This window comes from Lynx canadensis, chromosome B1, assembly GCF_007474595.2.
Source record: "Lynx canadensis isolate LIC74 chromosome B1, mLynCan4.pri.v2, whole genome shotgun sequence".
Classification (NCBI taxonomy): domain Eukaryota; kingdom Metazoa; phylum Chordata; class Mammalia; order Carnivora; family Felidae; genus Lynx; species Lynx canadensis.
In genome coordinates this window covers 27,880,406-27,900,807 of record NC_044306.2, presented here as the reverse complement: position 1 = coordinate 27,900,807, position 20,402 = coordinate 27,880,406, and the positions used below count along the sequence as shown (strand labels likewise).

The 20,402-nt window shown below is 39.2% G+C and overlaps 1 protein-coding gene across 7 annotated transcripts in view; it reads right to left on the bottom strand.

The window, feature by feature from the left end:
• Positions 1-20,402, bottom strand: part of RBPMS (RNA binding protein, mRNA processing factor) — a 178,173-nt gene that overhangs the window by 92,154 nt on the left and 65,617 nt on the right. For all 7 annotated transcript variants that reach the window (XM_030312286.1, XM_030312284.2, XM_030312279.2 and 4 more), the window contains 3 exons: positions 6,580-6,657; positions 3,563-3,601; positions 2,251-2,313 (listed from right to left, as the gene is read on the bottom strand). In XM_030312286.1, coding sequence (XP_030168146.1) covers positions 2,251-2,313; positions 3,563-3,601; positions 6,580-6,657 — 180 coding nt within the window. The remainder of the gene's footprint in view (positions 1-2,250; positions 2,314-3,562; positions 3,602-6,579; positions 6,658-20,402) is intronic.

Here is a 20,402-nt window from a genome sequence, read left to right as displayed (position 1 = left end):
TTAAGTACATTGTCCTGAACGGGCCCATTTCCTCTGTAAAGAAATCCTGCTCCATTGTCACATAACACCAAACTTTATCATGACCATTTGTCCCAGACAATATGCATTAAATAGTCTGTCACCGCCACCAGGAAAAACACAGCAACATTCCATGGACGAAGCAAGCATCAAGATGTTGTACAAAGGAGACAGGATTAAGATGCAAAAGGCTTACTTCTAGTTGTAGTTTTAATATGCTTCCTGACTGAGCCATCCATCCTTTCCAGGTCTCCATTCCCAGAACTGTAACAACAGGATGGTTTCTAAGGTACAAAGACCTCTCATGCTTTATATATAAAAATTAAAATGTCAAGAAAGAAATCAACCAAGAGCTCAATAAATGCCCTGCACTCCTAAGTCAGCCTCTGAGCAGAAGCAAGCTCAGGTTCAATAATCCACAGGTAAATATTAAGAGTTACCCTTAGGTCCATAGAATAGAATAGAAGTTGAACTGTTTCACTTGGAGTGTTTCCCAAGTTACCGTGAGATAACTTTGTCAGATGAGAGAAGTCCACTTTATATAAAAGCCTAGTGTTCTTCAGACAGTAAAGCCATGGAAAACCCATTCTGTAAACAAGCTTCAACTGCTGTTAACTTCCTTTATAGGAACAACAACAAAGAACATGGTGGCAAGAATGAAAGAACACCACCATCTAAACAGAATCAGTTTTGATATGCTTAAAATTTGTTAATATTGAGAAAATTCTGGCTATATCTATGTAATGGTAAAATCAAAACAATTTTTACATTTTAGTGTGTACCACTGGTATGCAATAAATAACTGGTTTACATTTTGTTCTGTGGAAGACAAACAGGGTGTGGAACCAGTTTTTCTCACCAGAAGGTTACTTTATCCAAATCCAGGAAAATCCTGAGCTCCTGAGAGCTCCTGGATTCCAAAGATGTTCCAGAACAACAAGCAAACCATTTCATCTGAGAGTGTGTACATTTTTTCCAAAGGTTAAAAACCTTTCAAGATCATGTCACAATGACACCATTATGATGACTAAACAGACCCCCTGGAGGCCCTCTGCGTCTCCAGGACACCAGGTCTCCCCTCCAGCCTTCCTCGGTATGGTCCGCCTTAGCACCCAAGTGCTCAAAGGAGCAGCTGGGAGGGGCACCTGCAGGTTCCATAGCAACACAAAGGTCTATACCATCACACTCAGACTGCAACAGTCTAGGGGCCACTTGCCTTTTAAGAAGTACCCTAAATCCTTTTGGCCACTTTCATCAATCTTATTCACAGCCAGTTAGGCCAACTGCCTGAAGCAGAATGGATCCAGAATTCTCACTACAACTCTTAACCTCAGGATCAGCCCTCAGCATCTGGAACTCAAATGCTGCTTCCTTTCACCTTCTCTCAGCTTGGTTCCTCTTAAGTCGTTTTGTTTCCTGGCATACTAAAGGGGGAAAATATTTGCTAAAATAAAGCTGGCAAGTCTCAAAACATATGTAGACAAGAAGCCTACAAACCAAACACAGGTATCTCTACTCAGTTACAGCTGACAGCCATTTATTATAGCACAATGTCTTTGGGGAAAACCAGGATAATAAAGACTATAACCTTAAAATGAAAAGAAAAAAAAAAAAAAGCCACATACCTAAAATGTAAGTCTCATGAGATGAGGAAAGCCAAGATTTTGATCTACTCTTGGGTTAGCCTTAGCCTTTGAGAATATAACAATGGCCAAACTAAACTGCACATGACCATGGGGACTGATTGGGCCGAATTAAAATAAGGCATTGTCAGGTATTTTGAACATTACAGTAAAAGCTGGAGAAGAGCAGGGCATTGTTTAATAGTTTGCACATGTGACCACAATTCAAGGAAAAATCTTTTTTTTTTTTTTTAATTTTTTGATGTTTACTTTTGAGAGAGGAGAGAGAGACAGAGCGTGAGCAAGGGAGGGGCAGAGAAGGAGACACAGAATCCAAAGCAGTCTCCAGGCTCCGATCTGTCAGCACAGAGCCTGACGTGGGGCTCAAACCCATGAACTGTGAGATCATGACCTGAGCTGAAGTCCAATGCTCAACCGACTAAGCCACCCAGGCACCCCAGGAAAAATCTCTTTAGACAGCTAATTGATGAATCCCTCCCTATCAGATTGAGCAGTCATATTCCATCCATGTGATTTCCTGTCCAAAGAGGTTGTATTACCTCCCCCCACCTCACAAGGAAACACCAATGATTACATCATCACTACTTACATTCAAAGCATTCTTTGCAGCTTCTGCTTCTGAGCGACTGTCAAAACTGACAAAACCTACGGGCTGAGGAAAGAAAAAAATATGAAGAAAAAACAAATCAGGTGATATATATTTTTCTGGGTCAAAGGTGATGTCAAACTGAAGAGCTAAGATAAAGAAATGACCACAGGCAATGGGTAGAAGAAATAAGAAAGCCAGTTCAAAAGAATCATGACGCAGTGGCTTAGCCAAATTTCTAACATGAATCAAAAGGGATTGTGAGAGTGGTTCTTCAAGGGCACAGCTGGGGATTTAGAGAATCATAAAAAAAAAAAAAAAAAAATCTAGAAGGGGTTGGAAGGTGAGCAGCAGTGAACAAGAGAATAGAGGAAAACTTGGGTCAAGAGGCTCTACTTTCCTAAATCAAATTCACTGTACCTCAGTTTCTTCATCTTTTAAAATGGAAAGAGAACCGAATCACCTTTTGGTACACTGTAAGTGCAAGGAATACAATGACACAATGATAAAAGCCCTGTACTCTCACTGCATGATCAAATTTACAAAATGCATTTCCACGGCAAATCCCAAGGGATACCTTAAAAAAGTTTAACTAGCTGGGTAAACCAAATTGTTCCAACTGAATAGAGAGGAGTGATAATCCCTTTGGACTTCTAGTCCAGAAAGATGCTTGCAACACAGCTTACTTACAATGAATCAGAGAATATCTTATTGAGAGATGAAAAGTGACTCTGAGAGGTGAGCATGCTAAGGTATTCAGCATTTTGGGGGCGGGGGAAGCATATAGTTAAAAATCTTCAAGAAGCTTCTAGAAGCTATCAGGGTCATGGATTGCCACCCTCCATTCTGCACCTTTTGTGCTCCACTCTAGACTTGGGGACTATGCCTGATTTTAGCAGTTTGAAACACAAGAAAGACAGCATGAGTCCTCATCAACAGATATTTATACACTGCGAAATTTTGTCTGTTATATGTTTTTTTTTTTTTTTTAAAAGGAAGAATTGGGAATAAAAGTGGGTTTGGATAATTTGTTTTGAATATACAGACCAATCCCAATATAACCATGCTGGAGGCATTACGTTTGCTTTCCTCAGGGACAGCCTCAGACATCCTAGCTGGAGACAATGGAATTATGAATCATTTTCCTGTGCTAATTCCTAACCAATCTCACCCTTAATTTTAAGTCAACAACAAAACTCAAATCCTAATGAGAATTAAAAAAAGAGAATGCTCAGCCCCAGTAACATTCCTGAAGAAAGTCAATTCAAATTTATTATAGAATTGGATCATTTATATGCAAGTTTGAAATTCTTACCTGCTTAGATGTGAGCTTTATAAGAGAACCCTCGTAGCCCTGAAAATTAAGAAGAACCAAATTTAGACCAAAAAAGATAAGAAAAAAAAAACAATTTAAAAAAAAAAAAAAGTTTTTTTGAGTGAGCGAGCAAGGGAGGGGCAGTCAGAGGAGGAGAAAGAATCCTTCAAAGTAGGCTCCATGCTGTTGGCACAGAGCCCAAAGCAGGGCCCAAACTCCCAAACCATGAATGAGATCATGACCTGAGCAGAAATCAAGAGTTGGAGGCTTAACTGACTGACCCACACAGGCACCCCCCAAAAAACAATTTTAATAGCATCTTGCTCAAGTAAAAATGAGTCCTTTGACTCCTGACCATCTAACTCTTCTTACAAACGCCTCTCTGAGAAAGCAAATTTTACACACGCATGCACACACACATCTACCTATGCTTCCACATTTAAGGCCTAAAACAAATCAGATCCTGAAATTTATGCACGTATCTATGTTTCCTATCCTTTTTTTTTCAATGAAATTATATAATAGTAGGAAGATGGGTTCCTGTCAACAGGTCTTTTTCATTTTACAGAACTAAGAGAGTGAAGGGAGTAAATTCAGTAAGATAGGAAGTATGTGATGACTTGGTCATGTGTTTGCTATAAAATAACATGAAAACATTACGAATGTACTAGGTAGAACTACTTATGCAAAATTTCAAAACTGCCAGGAAAAGTTTAGCAGGTAGTGATGCTAAATTCTGTTGAGTTATTTTGCTTACTTATTGAAGCAGCCAGTTTTCATGCTGGTATTCCGACTGGAACATGCAAAAACTCCCTGTTGGCTTTTTACTGCAGCTCATCCTCAAGGAGGATAGAAACCCTCCCTTTTCACTCCCTCGCTTCGCCCCTCCTGGCTCCTCAGGATAAGGATAACAAAGTGTGTTTATTTCTGAAAATAATCAATGGCTGGTGGCTTGTACTGATGGATGACACAAGGGGGAAAAAAACACCACTTGACATGATTGACCACCACACATATCAGTGCCAAGACAGATTTGCAGACTAGGGTCAGCCTCCAGGGACTTTAATTAAAAGAGGGTTGTTGGGAATGTACCAGGGTCCTGACTCTAGCGTTGGGGTTTCTGGGCAGGATGTTGGGATTGATTCTTCCTCGTATCTTCCCAACAGAGAACTATGTTACCAATTAGCTACTGTAAACATTTTACCTCAAAGGCCTTGAGCTCTTCTGGCCAGAGAGGTCATGATTCACAGTCCTGCCTCTTCCTTTTTCAAGGTGCACTGTCTCTGAAAAACTTGGAGGCTTAAACACTCTGGAGGCCTCAGAGGCAAAGGACAAATGGATATTTCACTCAAGTACAACACCACGGGTAGCGATATATTGTGCTCCCAAGTCACAAACAGAAAAGCAGTATCACAGACTAGTTCAGAACATGGATGGCAGAGGCAAATTGCTTGCGTTTGAATCTTAGCCCTGCCATTTGTTATGTGTGAACTGGAGTAAAATTTATTCAGTTATACAAGTTTCACTTTCCTCATTTGAAAAACTGAGGCCAACCCACCTGAATTGAGTGTGGTGAGATTTCAATGGGGGTAATTCATGTAAGAAGCTTGCTGGCTAAATCTCTCTATACACACAAAAACCTAACAGTATTCTGTCCTTTTAGATGATCAAATCAATTAAAAAGTCCTCCTCCTACAAAAGGGACAGACAGTAGAAATGGCAACCCTGCAAAAGATGTTCAGGAAATCCTATGAAGTTGACACTCTCCTCACACCATCATCTTTTCTCCCCCACTTCCTCTCAGCTAAGCATGATTAACCCTTCTGTTTCCCTCTGTACTGTCATCATTGTTACAGTAAGGGGATGGCTATCAGAATTGAGGCAGGTCTATTAATACATGGTGCCTTCCTAGCACATAAGCTAGATTCTTACCTTTGTTGGTTTTTAGCTGGCTGCCCCTTCAACCTTCTTTCTTCCTTTCCTACCCAGATGTTTTCAGCCGTTACATCCTACTCTCTCCTCCCTGAGAAGCTGAATTCTGTCCCTTAATCTGTCTTGCCTCTGTGGCTGGGGTCATGCTTCAACAGGATGGATGTTTCATCATTAATCAAGATGGCCCACCACCTAATCCTAAATGTGCTCCTGGACAGGCACTGCTGCTAACATGTCCTCACTGACCAGCTCAGACACAACCCCTGAATTTATCACGACTTCTATCTACATGCTCTCCTTGAGGGCCTAGGCCTCCAGCCCACAACGTACCCGGCCCCATCTTTCTCTTATCCTCCACACAGGTTAGCCTTCAAGGTTTCTCCTTGGTGGTCCAATTACCTGTTACGTTCTCAATTCTATCAACGTTAAATAACTATCTCTAAAGTGATTTTATTGTGATAGTCCCAATGGACAGGCAACTGTGTTAAGCATTTCGTGATGTCCCAGCACACCAAGTAATTCTTTAAAATTCTGTTTTACTTTGTATGAGATTTAGGACATTCTTCTCACAGAAAAAGTAATGGTGGTTATGTTCTTTGTCTAAAAATACTTAGTTTAAAAGTACACTTAACTTACGTATCTAAAGAACAATATTAACAACAGTATTCCAACTAATAAACCTTGTAGGAATAGGGCTTGACTTATATTACTGCACTGGCAATATAAATAACAGTAATTGATGGTATTTTCAGTAGTCTGCACTCACAAGAATACTCCCAATTGGCAGACGATAAACAGGGAGGACACGAAGCCTGCTCTACATGCCAAAGAGTCAGATGCATGTCCACATTAGTAAAAGAGACTTTTCTAGATTAGCTGTTGGGGAGGACAAAAGGCAATTTCAGCCGTTCCTAAGACCATACACTGGAACTGAGTGATTAAATCTTCTTTACTGACCAACCCTGTAAGAAGGTCACTTTACAAGATGCTTTCTCAAACGTATCATTTCTTCCTGCAGAAACCCCCATGAAGCTTATACACATACTTTTTGTCGCTTTTTATAATTTCTCAAAGAGAAAAGGTACCTTAAATGGTCTGAAAAGCAGATAGAGCTCCCGAGGTTTGATATCCAGAGGGAGACCACTGACAAATAGGGTCCGGACCTGGAAAATAAACAGAAGTGATCAAGACAGTGAACAATCCAGAGAACAGCTATCACTTGTAATCTCAAAAATACATTCCTTCATATACTTCACGAGTCCTACCCAGTTCATATTTTTTCCATAACCCAACTAACATTCTAACATTAAGATGCCAATAAGCAACTCCTGAATATTTCTATGGAATTACTCAGAGTGAATTACCTCTGGCTGATTTAAGTTTACAAACTTATTTCTCCTTTCCCAATTAGCCACTACCTGGTTCTAACACTGTGAAGGGAAGAGAAGGTCTACAGAGTTAAAATATGAGCTTAAGAAAAACAGAAGTCATGAGAACAGCAAATCTACCACTTGTCTGCTCTATATCAAATGACTGCAAAACATGGTTCCAAAATAAAAATCGGAACAATTTTTGGTTTTTCCTGTTTGTCCTTGCCTCTCCCTCGTCGGCATTAACAATTAATTTTAATAAATGTAAAAAGTTTGTTGACTATTTAACACATCTAAATAGTAGCCAAAATGCATAACTCTCCATCTGCTCAGTTCCAAAACAGCAGGGAAGACTTCACTGACCTATACCCCATGAGGCCTAAGGCACAAATTATGTGATTAATTTCTACTACAATACAGAACACTGACGACACACTTTCATTTGGGAGGATCAGAAAAAACATGTTAGCATTTGACTGGGAACTTAATGAATAGGTAGAATATTATCACACAGGTACAAAGTGTAAGAGGAAACGGGCAAGACTCAGAGGCAGAGAAAATACTAATAACCAAGGCAATGAAGAGGGTGATGGCACAGTATATTCTGGGAGAAGGGTGAGCCAAAACTGAACAGGTATCTGAAGAGCAAACCACAGGGGGCATCAAAAGTCAATGCCTCAGGAATCTGGTGTTCACTGAATAAGCAAGGAGAAATCACTGAATTATCATCGCCATGTTTTCTTTCTACTTATTTTAGTGTTTTGTGTGCCTTCAGTCAAGTTTTCTACACCTTCCCACACACAATGAGATATAATGAACATGTAACATTGCAGAAGTTTAAGACGTACAACGTAATGGTTCAATATACTTATATACTGGTAATCACCACCACAGCGTTAACTACTGCGTCACATAAGCAACCATTTCTTTTTTTTGTGATGAAAACATTTAAGATCTATTCTGACTTTCCAGTATAAGGAATACAGTATTGTTAGCTATAATCACAGTGCTGAGCATTAGATACCCATAACTTCTACAACTTCTAGCTGGAAATTTGTAATCTCTGGCCAACATCTTGTCTCCCCCATCTTGATCCCCTGGTAACCACCATTCTACTCTATTTCTAGAAAATCTGACTCCACCCCCACATATTCTATTCTTCTCTACTCAGGCTGATACGATTTGATGAAGTTCGGCATTAGAAATCATGTTGCTACCTTAAGAAAAATTCAATGCCGTATTGTTAACCATCTATAAATCTAGATTTTTCCTCAGTGCAAAACTGGGAGATTTCCTAGAACCCTAACACTTTCTATTGATTCTGGTTGTGAAGAAGCACAAAGCAGGCAAGACCCTTTATTGACCCAGCAGACAGTAAAATGTCATGCCATTTGCAGGCAGGTGTGTAATCAACACTATGATGATGTAAACAGCCTCGGAATCATGAGGGCCTTATTTTTATTCATTCATATTTTAGATAACTTTATTGTGCTATAATGGATATACAGTTGGCCCACGAACACAGGTTTGAACTAACTGGTCTACTTACAGGCACATTTTTCCCCCCAATACAGTTTAGTACCGTAAATGTATTTTCTCTTCCCTATGATTTTCTTAATAACTTTTCTCAGCTTATTTTATTGTAAGAATACAGCATACAAAATACATAACATACAAACTATGTGTTTATGTTACTGGTAAAACTCCTAGTCAATAGTAGACTATTAGGAGAGTTAAGTAATAAGGGAGACAGAGGTTACATGTGGATTTTGACTGTGCAGACGATCGGTGCTCCTAATCCCCACAGGGATCAAGGGCCAACTACATAATAAACTGTACATTTTATTTACAATTTGATAAACATTAAAAAAAAAAAAAACTTAACTGAGAGAGCGTGCGTGCACATTCATGACCAGGGGAGGGGCAGAGGGGGAGAGAGAATCCCAAGCAGGCTCCATGCTGTCAGTGCAAAGCCCAAAGCAGGGCTCAGTCCCACCAGCCGTGAGATCATGACCTGAGCCAAGATCAAGAGTCAGATACTTGACCAACTGAGCCACCCAGGCACCCCTACAATTTGGTAAGTTTCCACATATTATAACCTATTAAACCAGCACAACAATCAAGATAATTAACATATCCATCACCTAAGTTTCCTGCTACCCTGTCCTACCATCCACATCCCCAGGCAATCACTGATCTGTGCCTTCTGTCACTAGGATTATGGATGGTGCAATGGTTTCTACAAATGGAGCCATAAAGTATGTATTCTTTTTGGCTGGATTTTTAACTTCAGCATAACTATTCTGAGATTCATCCACTGTTGATTAATAGTCTATTCCTTTTCATTATTGAGTAGTATTCGGTTGTATGGATACACCACAGTTCATTTATCCATTCAACTGATGGGACATTTGGGTTATTTCTAGTTTTTGCTTTTACAAATAAAATGGCTTTGGAGATGAACATGCATTGATTTGTACAAGTCTTTGTATGGATATATGTTTTCTTTCTTCTTGGTTAATTACCTAGGAGTGGAAGAGCTGAATGATATGGTAGGTATAAGGCTTAATTTTTAAAAAACTGCCCTTCAATTCCTTCTTTTATGGACCATAACATGATAAATGCTGTGTACTTAAAAACAAATGTGTATTCCATTGCTCTTGGATAGTACTGTTTTACAAATGCTGATCAGATTCAATTTACCTTTTGCCTTCTCCCGTCTCCCTCAACTTTGCCAGAGATAGACTCCTTTTTCCAGGAACTTTGTTTTACCAAAGCTAAGGCCAAATTACTGACAACTGCCAAAGACACAGATGATGAGGGAATCCTGTATCCAGTATGCCCTCCCTGCCATCAACAATGTTCTTCTCACAGTCCAAGTAAGTAAACACCATCTGTCCCTGGCTGCTCTAGCCAGGACACTCTGGAAGAGAGGGAATCCCAGCTCCCATTCACTCAAATTTTGCTCAGTACCCATTATGTCTGACATTATGCCAGGTACTGACTGGATTACAGATTTCCAAGGAAATAATGTAATAAGCAGATTCTATGGTTTAAACACTGGAGTGCCATTTGTCCATTTAGCTATGTGACAGATATTAATTAAAATTTAGGGAGTTAACTTAGAAAATAAACTACCATTTATAGTATTGTTCTAAAGAAAAATACTTTACAAACTTACAAGTCAAACAATTTACCAGCAAAATAGAAATCTGGGGGTTATCAAAATATTACTTGATATAAATCAAGGTTCAGGGGCACGTAGGTGGCCCAGTCGGGTATGTGTCTGACTTTGGCTCAGGTCATGATCTCACCGATTCCTGAGTTCGAGCCCTGTGACAGGCTCTGTGCTGACAGCTTGGAGCCTGGAGCCTGCTTCAGATTCTGTGTCTCCCTCTCTCTCTCTCTCTCTCTCTGCAACTCCCCGGCTCACACCCTGTCTCTCAAAAAATGAATAAAAACGTTAAAAAAAATTTTTTAAAATAAAGGTTCATTTACATCAAAATGCAATATTATGCAATAAAAATTATGTCCAAGAAAAAGAATGTTCAAGGGAAAAGTACAAATAGTTTGATTTTATTCTGTAAAACAGCCTACACACATGTATTGAGAGGTATAACATGCGTTTGTAGGACATATACACAAAAATGGGTATATTTATATGGTTTAGCCCTGAGTGGTGGAAGAAGTGATTTGAATGTTTATTAGCTTATTTATACTTTTTTTTTTATGATATGCATGTACTAGATAACTTTATTTTGTGAAGAATTGCCTAGATTTTTTTTTATTGTTTTCTTTAGGAAACTATAAACAATGTCAGTATTTACATCAATAAAAATTTTTAAGTTTACAGAGGAAGCTTTTAATGTAAACATTTCAGAATTAGAAGTGACGCTGATTTTAGTATCTCAAAGTGTTATACATGAAAAAAAATTGAACTCCCATTAGCCCTAAGCTTGCCACGCACTCACAGATGACAAGAGGCTCAAAGCAGTAATTCTGTTCAAACCGGAGGCAACTAAAATGTCTAGTATTTTACTTACACATGGACACAAGTTACATTTCCTATAATCTAGTGAATCTGTTTCAAGAAGCTGCCAAGATATCTCTTCTCTCACTGAAGAGAGATTCTCCCCTCTGACAAAACACATTGGCTAGGAGAAATAATTTTCAAATAGTTACATTATGTATTTATGAGTACAACTAAAGCTCACAAATAAAGTGCTTGGAATCTACATGCTTTGAATCCTTTTTAGATCTCCTCAGACTAGGAAATTTAAGTTAAAAAAAAAAAAAATCATGGATAATGAATGGAAAAAACTCTTCCTGAATATCTAACTCATGCTTTTTCCTTGTGACTGGGCTCTAGATCGTGGGGATAAACAAAAGGGGGGCGGGGGGTGCCTGGGTGGCTCAGTTGGTTAAGCATCCGACTTCGGCTCAGGTACGATCTCGCAGTTTGTGAGCTCAAGCCCCGCGTCGGACTCTGTGCTGACAGCTCAGAGCCTGGAGCCTGCTTTGGATTCTGTGTCTCCCTCTTTCTCTGCCCCTCCTACACTCGCGCTCTGTCTCTCCCCCCCTCGGAAAGAAAGTAAACATTAAAAAAAAGTTTTTTTAAAGAAAAGTTTAGTTCCCCCCCATTCTTCTCACCCCCATGCTTTTTTTTTTTTTTTAATCTTAACCATTATATAGCAAAACATTTGTCTTTACCATGTCTGTGGAAATCACAAAGGTAAAAAGCATGCTTCTTGCTTGCAGGGAGCTTAGGACCAGTGAAGGAGACAGAACATGCAAATAAATATGATAACAGAAAGCTTAATTCATTCACAAAGTAACCAAAAGTGAAAGAAAAGTTTGAGACACATAAATGATCAAACAGTCAGGAAAAAAAGGTCCCCCAAATAACAAATGAATGATACCAAATGAACTTTGTGGCAGGTCTATCACTGTCCAAGGCAGCCCTTAACATACCAGAAGTGCCTGTGGACACAGATGTGCCTGGCACTATGCCTCTAGCATCACAGATGTTTACTTTATCAGACACATGGGGAAACACATTTCTTAGTCAAGGACACAACATGCCTCATAGAAGTGCAAGACATGAAGCTGCTGACAGCTCTATCCCAAAGGGACTCTAATGGATTCTGTGGATGTACCTCCGATTTCATCTTTACCACAAAAGAACTGAAAGAAATGCCAGGGGAAATCTCCTGTACTGGACAGTAAGAGCAAGGAGACTTCTTTGCTCACTTATCTGGCATTCCCTCTAGAGGCCCTAGTTACATTTTGGATAAAACTAACCATGTGTTCTTCAGTGGCAGTGCCAGTTCCCACCAGAAAGACAAGCCACGTTTCAGTGACGGACTTCAATAAACTCTAATTCAGTAAGTAAAGTCATTGTGTCAGGTTTGTGTTTTCCTGGACAGAATGGTCAAAGTAGGCCTTGAAATGGGAAGATCCTATGTTTAACAAAGAACACAGATTATCCTGCAGGTAATCTAGACATTAAAATATAAACCAACAAATGCTTCATTTCAGTACACAGCAGGAATCACACTTTACAGCCAGCAGCCCTATCTGGTAAACACCATAGCGGCCAAAGACTCTAGGCCTACGGGCATTTTCTGTGCATGTTTTTTAGTTGTTTATAAGAAGATGTTAGGGATCACTTCTAGCTGCTCTGAGCTGACCTCTTGAGGTACATCTCAAATTCACAGGATTGGGAAAAGCTAGTTCTCATTTTCTAAATGATTCATGATTAACTACGGAAGTCACTAATTTGCATCATTCTAATGAGTGAAGCCCATAGGGTACTTCTATCTATGATAATCTATCCCCTGCAAGCTCTCTATCCACCTACCCAAATTCTTAAACCTATAAATGCAAACTCCAAAAGAGGCTTTTTTTTTTTTTTAATTTTTTTTTCAACGTTTATTTATTTTTGGGACAGAGAGAGACAGAGCATGAACGGGGGAGGGGCAGAGAGAGAGGGAGACACAGAATCGGAAACAGGCTCCAGGCTCTGAGCCATCAGCCCAGAGCCTGACGCGGGGCTCGAACTCACGGACCGCGAGATCGTGACCTGGCTGAAGTCGGACGCTTAACCGACTGCGCCACCCAGGCGCCCCGCAAAAGAGGCTTTCAAAGGTGCTATAGGTTTAAGTCTTTCTTTTGGGGTACCCATTCTTATCTGTAAATATACTTGTGTGTTTCAAAGGTCTTTCAAATTGTTTTAGAGTTTGCAGTCTCTTATTTGGTAGTAAGCATAATCCTAGGCACAGAGTGTATAGTCTATAAATCTCTCTTGGATTACTTTAGAAATCTACAAAAGAATACTGTATATTCACAGGAGACAATAAATGCTTGCATGTCGACACCTCTGGCTGACAACATGGTAAACAAGAGGAGGTAACCAAATTTCCCAGGCACAACCTAGATCAGTATGGTTACAACATCAAATGACAAATACTCATATGACAAAAAGGCAGAAAAGGTTAACATTATTAGAGACAAGTTTAAAAGAAAAGGAAAGGAGATAAAAAGAATCACAAGCAAGGGAGAAAAACGAAAAAGACTGAAAACGTAGACCAAAAGACAAACAGATCACAAAAATTCAGGACTGTACACACAATAACATAGAGAGATCAATATATGGTTACTAGTAAAATCACTCCCATTTCAACTTAATAATGATTTAAACATACTTATGTATAAATAAATCCCAAACCCACTATGAATGAACCATCCACAAGGTTTTTTGAAAAAATACTCAAAATTACTAGCTTGCACATTTAAAATGATGAGTAGATAACCATGTCTACTGACAAAGGCTCCTATTAAGTGAAAAGGCAAACACCAGAATTTGTCTATAACCCCAGTTTAATTCTTTCAAGTGTTGTTATTAGTAGATGCTTAAGGAAAAAAAAAAAGGTACTGAAATAATGTTTTCTAAATTACTGTTCTGTCAATAGCAGGGAAGGTGGAATTATTACAGAGAACTTTAATTTTACATATTTATACACGTAGGCATTTAAATATTCAGAAGCATAAACCATTTCTTAAAAAGAGAATACACACAGCCCACAGAGATCTCCTTCATTTGGAAATAGGAACCTTGGGTCCAACCTATCCTTCTGTCCTTAGCTGGTCTCACTTTTCTGCCTGTGGCTCCATAGGGACAAATTTGATCCAGCAGAAGTATATATATTCATTTAATTTGCTTCACATTCCAATTCTGACAAAAGTCAGTGTTTCTTTGTACCTTCACCAAAAATAAAATCTAACTAAAAACAGGCATCAATGACTCTAAATTAAGGCCCTAGGAGCAGGACCATCCTCGCTTCAGTCAAAAGGGTCTCTTGGTTTGTCAACACCCTACTTCCCACTAAAACAACAACACAGGGATCATGCACTCTCCAACTCCCAAGGAAGTGCCAGCTTTCTTCTGGGAGATCATGTAATATAAACTTGGTTTCAGGGACAGAAAAGTTAAAGAGCTCCACATATCTGTGCAGCATAAACCCCACAGCACTGGGTTGTTTTAACACACAAGGCAGGGAAGAGGTTCAGAGCCTGGTTTTTAAATTTTACATACAGATTATTTTACTCTCTTTAAATGAAGTATTGATGGATTTAGTTATTTGCTTCTTCTGTAAGCATCACCTGAAACAAGAAACTCCCAACAGTGAATCCTGCTGAGGATGGCTTTGTCATCTCATCTCCAAAGGCCGCTTTGTTGGCCTGCTATGATTTCGCATTCATGTATTGCCACTATGAAAATGGATTACCACAATCATTAAAATGGTCTGCCAGGAATTTTATTCTGGTTGCAGCTCAAGAGAAACTGACCGGCCTTTGGTCAAGCTCCAGTTTCTTATTGGCACGGATTTCAAGATGGGATAAGTGGTCAAGTTCCACTCTCCTGGCCCCCTACTGGACTTAAAGACACATTCCATTACCAGCCCTGGGAAGGTTATGCTTTGGTTCAGGAGGCCAGGTTGCTACAGACACCAAGGACCGATTAACCATGGGATAGAAGGGTTATTACCATGTTGTTGTTATAAACTCCCAGGTTTTAGTTTTAGATTAATCATCTAAAACGTAATTATCCATATTGCAAGTCTTCCTAGCTCTGAGGGATTCACTAGTGTTTGCCCTGAGTGATATTCAGTTGTAGAAGATCAGTATCCACAGAATAACCAAATTTATAGTCCTACTTTGGGCCCCTGGACACCAGGGTGCCTTTGCCAAAGTGATCAGAAAGTTTCCAGTAAGATCAGGGAAAGAAGGAAGAAGACTCATGGGAGCACATACAGAAGTGGAACCACCATGGTTCCATAAACTCATATGTGCAGGGCTCAGAATATGCAAAGGAAACAGAGACAGCAAGTTAGCATTGGGTACACCACACCACTGGGTTCACTGAGGAGATATCCTGGCCCAACCCAATGTCAATTTATAGTCAATCAGATGGTCTCATCATCTCCCAGGGTTATACAACTGCTTAAGACCAAAGTCCAACCTAGGCCATACCTCATGTCTGCTATATATCTAAAAGGATAAGAGATAAATCAAGAATTTCTAGGGTTTGAAACTACCCAAGAATAGGCAGATGTGTCTGTACATGTGGGCCCTTAACCTCATTATTAAGAAACTTCCTTAGGCCTGTCAGATACAAAGGGAGGGGAGTACCAGAAACAAGTCAGGAATTTAGAGTTTCCCAGGAAACTACATACATAAATGTGCGCATATAAGAACTTAACTTCATTAGGAAGTTCATGGAGTGCTGTCCAACATAGTATATGGTTGTCAGGTTCCTAGAGTTCAATAAGAAGTTCCTTATAAAATCAGGATGCTTTACCCCCTTACCTCTAGTCCTCTCCTTATCGATGCTGGCTTCCCTTAGTCCCTTTTAAGTCAACTTTCTGATGGCTAACTCTGTTTCAACCTTGGATAGCCCACATAATCCTACTCTTCATTCAATTATACTGCCTGCATTGCTAAAACATGAAGATTTTCAAACATATTCATTAATGCTGTGTATTGTAAACTGAAGTTTGCATTTTAATCCCCTAATGTGCACTTGCCCTTAGGATTTTAATCCTATAGAGTACGATGAAGTTGAATGTCCGAAAGATTATCTGGGCTATCCGCATACAGCCTTTTCCATGCACTGACAAAATGAAGTACAAGCAGAAGAAGAGATTACCCAAATCTCAAGCCCTTTCTTTCTCCTTCTGCATAGTTCAGGTGACTGAACAGATCTGCTTCACAAAATAAGAAAAAAGTCATTCCACCTCTCCCAACTATACAGAAAAAGCTATCCCAAGCAGTTTTTTGTAGTCACATAAAGTACCTGAAAAAAAATTCAGAATCAGGGGCTATGGTCCCAACACCGCCCAGGGCTGTAAAAGATTTGTTTTTTACCTTAAGTGGATAAAGTTCATTTGAGGAACTTGATCCCACTGTGAACTTCAGTTTGCAGCGCACTCTTAATAACCATCCATAATGCACCACAGTTCTAACGAACTAGAAAGCTGTGGGAAAAAGTTGGTTTCCCCATGTGTAGTTGTGAGAAATGACTCCATATATACTTCAAATTCTTCGATGCCAGGTCAGTTCACCTTCAAACTGAATGTTCTTCCCCATATGATAGTGGTGAGCATCCTAGTACTTAACAGTAGGTGCCAAGTATTTGTATAAGGAACTAAATGAGTAAATGTCAAACTGAGTCACAGTACTAGGAATGAGGCATAAGAGAGAGCCACATAATTTATGAACATCCAGATATGGAGGAATATGAGGAAATAAAGTTGTGATTTTTATACACATTCAACAGGATAAGTACTCAAGACAGTAAAGAGGATATGTACTAAAACAATAAATAATAAGCACTTATGTGGAACCACACTCCTGGGATTCAAATCCCAGTTCTGCAACTCACTAGCTATGAACCTTCATCTGTCCATTCAGAAGTTTCCTCATCTGGGAACGAGAGACAACAATGGTACCTACTTGTGGCAGTTTTTAAATATGTCCACAGCATTTTTTGTACTCTTCCATTCAAGAGGTGAAGCTGGATTCTCCTCCCCTTCAGTGTGGGCTTCACTGAGTGACTCACCTCTAATGAACAGAATACAGCAGAAGTGGTAGCATGTAGTTAGCATGTAGCATGTAGTCTGTTAACTTCAAACACTGGGTCAAACAAGGCATTGTGGCTTCTTCAACAGAAGCAGGCCCTCTTGGATCATTTGCTCTGGGGGAAGCCAGCTGCCATGTCATACTGATACTCAAGAGACAACATGGAGAAAAATTTAGAGTCTGAATTCGCCTAGACAGGAAACTAGATACATAAATGTGTGCATGTGATAGGAACTGAGAGGCCTCTGGTCAAAAGCCATGTGATGTGGCCATGTTGGAAGACTTTCCAGCCCCAGTCAATGCTTCTTATGACTGCAGTCCCCAGCTAACAATGTCCTGACTGTATCCTCAAGAGAACATGAGCTAGATCCACCTACCATAGCTTCTCCTAAATTCCTGACCCTTAGAAACTGTGAAATAACAAATGTTTAAACCATTAAATTCTGGGGTAATTTCTTAACAAACTTGCTGGAAGGATTAAATAAATTAATAGGAAGTGAAATGCCTCAAGTTCAGGTTCTCAGTAAGGACTCAGAAAATTTTATCTGTATTAAAGTAGCTTACACCACTCAAAAGAAGATGCATTTTTATGCTCCAAAGGCAAATCAATCCTAAGAGAGGCTGCAACTGATAATATTATCATGCAGCTGTTACACACAGGCTTAAAATGGGCGAAAGGTAAAAAGTTTGCACAGTAAAAGGAAGTAACATGCTTAAGTATTTTCCACAATATGAACCTCAAAAGTGTGACTTAGAGTCCCTTTTATTACTATCTCTCTACCTCTTTAGAAGGCCAGGAGCAAATTCCACTCTGGCCAGCACCCTACCCCCCCCCCCCCCCGGGCTGGTCATGCATCCTCAACTCCTACTTCCTCATGTGACAAGCGTTAAAGAAGGAAGGAGAAATCTCTTTTCGTTCTATTAAAGATTTTAAAAAGTATCAAGGTTAATGGTTTAAGTATTCCTATCAAGGAGAAAACAAATTTTGAAGTGATATTAGGCAAATTATCAATCTCTAAAATCTTTAATTTGGACATAACAACATCTACCTCTTCCTACCTACTTTTACGGGAAACTGAAAGTATGAATTAAGTAGCATCACTCAAGGTACATGAAAAGTATAGTTTACTCAATTTGAGAACATTTCTGATTTGTTTAATCACTACTTTTTATTGTATACAATATTTTAGCTACATTATACATTCGATTAGTATCCAAAATTCATTAAATCATCCACTTGCTTAACATTCATCCTGGATTGAATCCTCTCATCGGATACAAAAATAAAGAGAATACCAACGTTGGAAAGGATGTGAAGAAACCCTACGTCTTAGATACACTGCTGGCAGGAATATAAAAAGGTACAATCACAGTCTAGAAAACAGTTTGGCAGTTTCTTATCAAAAAATGCAATTATCGGTGTGTGCCTGGGTGGCCCAGTCAGTTAGCGTCTCTTATTTCAGCTAGGTCATGATCTCAGTTTTTGAGTTCAAGCCCCATGCTGGGCTCTATGCTGCTATGCTGTCAGCAGAGAGCCTCCTTGGGATTCTTTCTCTCTCTCTCTCTCTCTCTCTCTCTCTCTGCTCCTCCCCTGCAAGTGCACTTGCACACTCTCTCTCAGAAATAAACTTACAAAAAAAAAAAAGCAATAACTATACAACCTAGCAATTGCACTCTTGAGTCTTTTTATCCGAGAGAAATAAAGATTTATGTTCACACAAAAACCCGTACACAAATATTCGGAAACTTTTGATTCATAATTACCAAACAAGCCAGATCTCCTTTAAAGGGTGAATGGTTAAACAAACGGGTATACCTCTGCCATGGAATATCACTCAGCAATAAAAAGCAATCAACTATTAATACAAAAAAACATAGATAAATCTCAAGGGAATTATGCTGAGTAAAAAGTAAAACAATTCCTAAAGGTTACATACTGCCTGATTCTTTTTATAGGACATTCTTGAAATGATGAAATTACAGAGATGAAAAGCAAATGAGTTTGCAAGAGTTAAGGACAAAGGAGGATTAAGAGGTGGAGGGGGATACACAGTTTTATCAAGGCAATGACAAGGATTCCCTGTGGTAATGGGGCTAATCTATATAATCTTAAATACGGTGGTGGTGGATACACACACCTGCACATGTGATAAAATTACATAGGACACCACACACACAAAACTGGGGAAATCTTAAGAAAATGAGTGGATTCTATCAATGTGAATTTCCTGATTGTGATATTGTGCTACAAGATGTTTTACAAGATGTTATCATTAGGGAAAAGGCACACAGGATCTCTCTGTATTACTTCTTATAGTATATGAACTTTCAATCATCTAAAAGTTTACACTATACACTTAAAAAAACTAACACAGGGGCGCCTGGGTGGCGCAGTCGGTTAAGCGTCCGACTTCAGCCAGGTCACGATCTCGCGGTCCGGGAGTTCGAGCCCCGCGTCAGGCTCTGGGCGGATGGCTCGGAGCCTGGAGCCTGCTTCGGATTCTGTGTCTCCCTCTCTCTCTGCCCCTCCCTCGTTCATGCTCTGTCTCTCTCTGTCCCAAAAATAAATAAAAACGTTGAAAAAAAAAATAAAAATAAAAAAATAAAATAAAAAAAAAACAAAAAACTAACACAAACGGGGCACCTGGGTGGCTTAGTCTGTTGAGTGTCCGACTTTGGTTCAGGTCATGATCTCATAGTTCAGGAGTTTGAGCCCCATATCTGGCTCACTGTTCTCAGTGCTGAGCCTGCTTCGGATCCTCTGTCCCTCTCTCTCTGCCCCGTCCCCGTTTGCACTCGCTCTCAAAAATAAACATTAAAAAAAAAAAAAAAAGCCTGACAAACCTGACAAATAATTACATAAACATTAATCAAGACATTTATATCAGCTGGTAAAACTAGGATGTGAAACTATATAGTTATAAATTCCTTTGCATTTCCAAGCTCTATCAGAAGACTGGTCTTTTCTTCATTGATTTTTTAAGTGGCAAGATTTTATATATATTATATATATATATATATATATAATATATATAAAAAAATGCAACTCTTGAAGTGTGTTGTACTCAAATTACAATTTTCTTGATGTATTCAATCACTACCTTTTATTGTAGTACATGATATCTTAGCTATGTTCTACTTTGATTATATCTCATTCAAGATAGATCTCACATGATACAGGAAATTAAACTATTTTGAATTGATATATTTGCTATTTTAACTATCATCAGGGAAAAGATTAAGAGGGTCAAGCCCAGAAAGTTCAGAGAACACAGACATATATGCAGGCTACATTCCGTATGAACAGGGCTTTGGTAAGCTCTCTTAATAACCACCTACTTTTCTAAACCTGTTTCTGTGTGAAAATTTATTCAGCCAATACTTGTTTGCATTTAAAA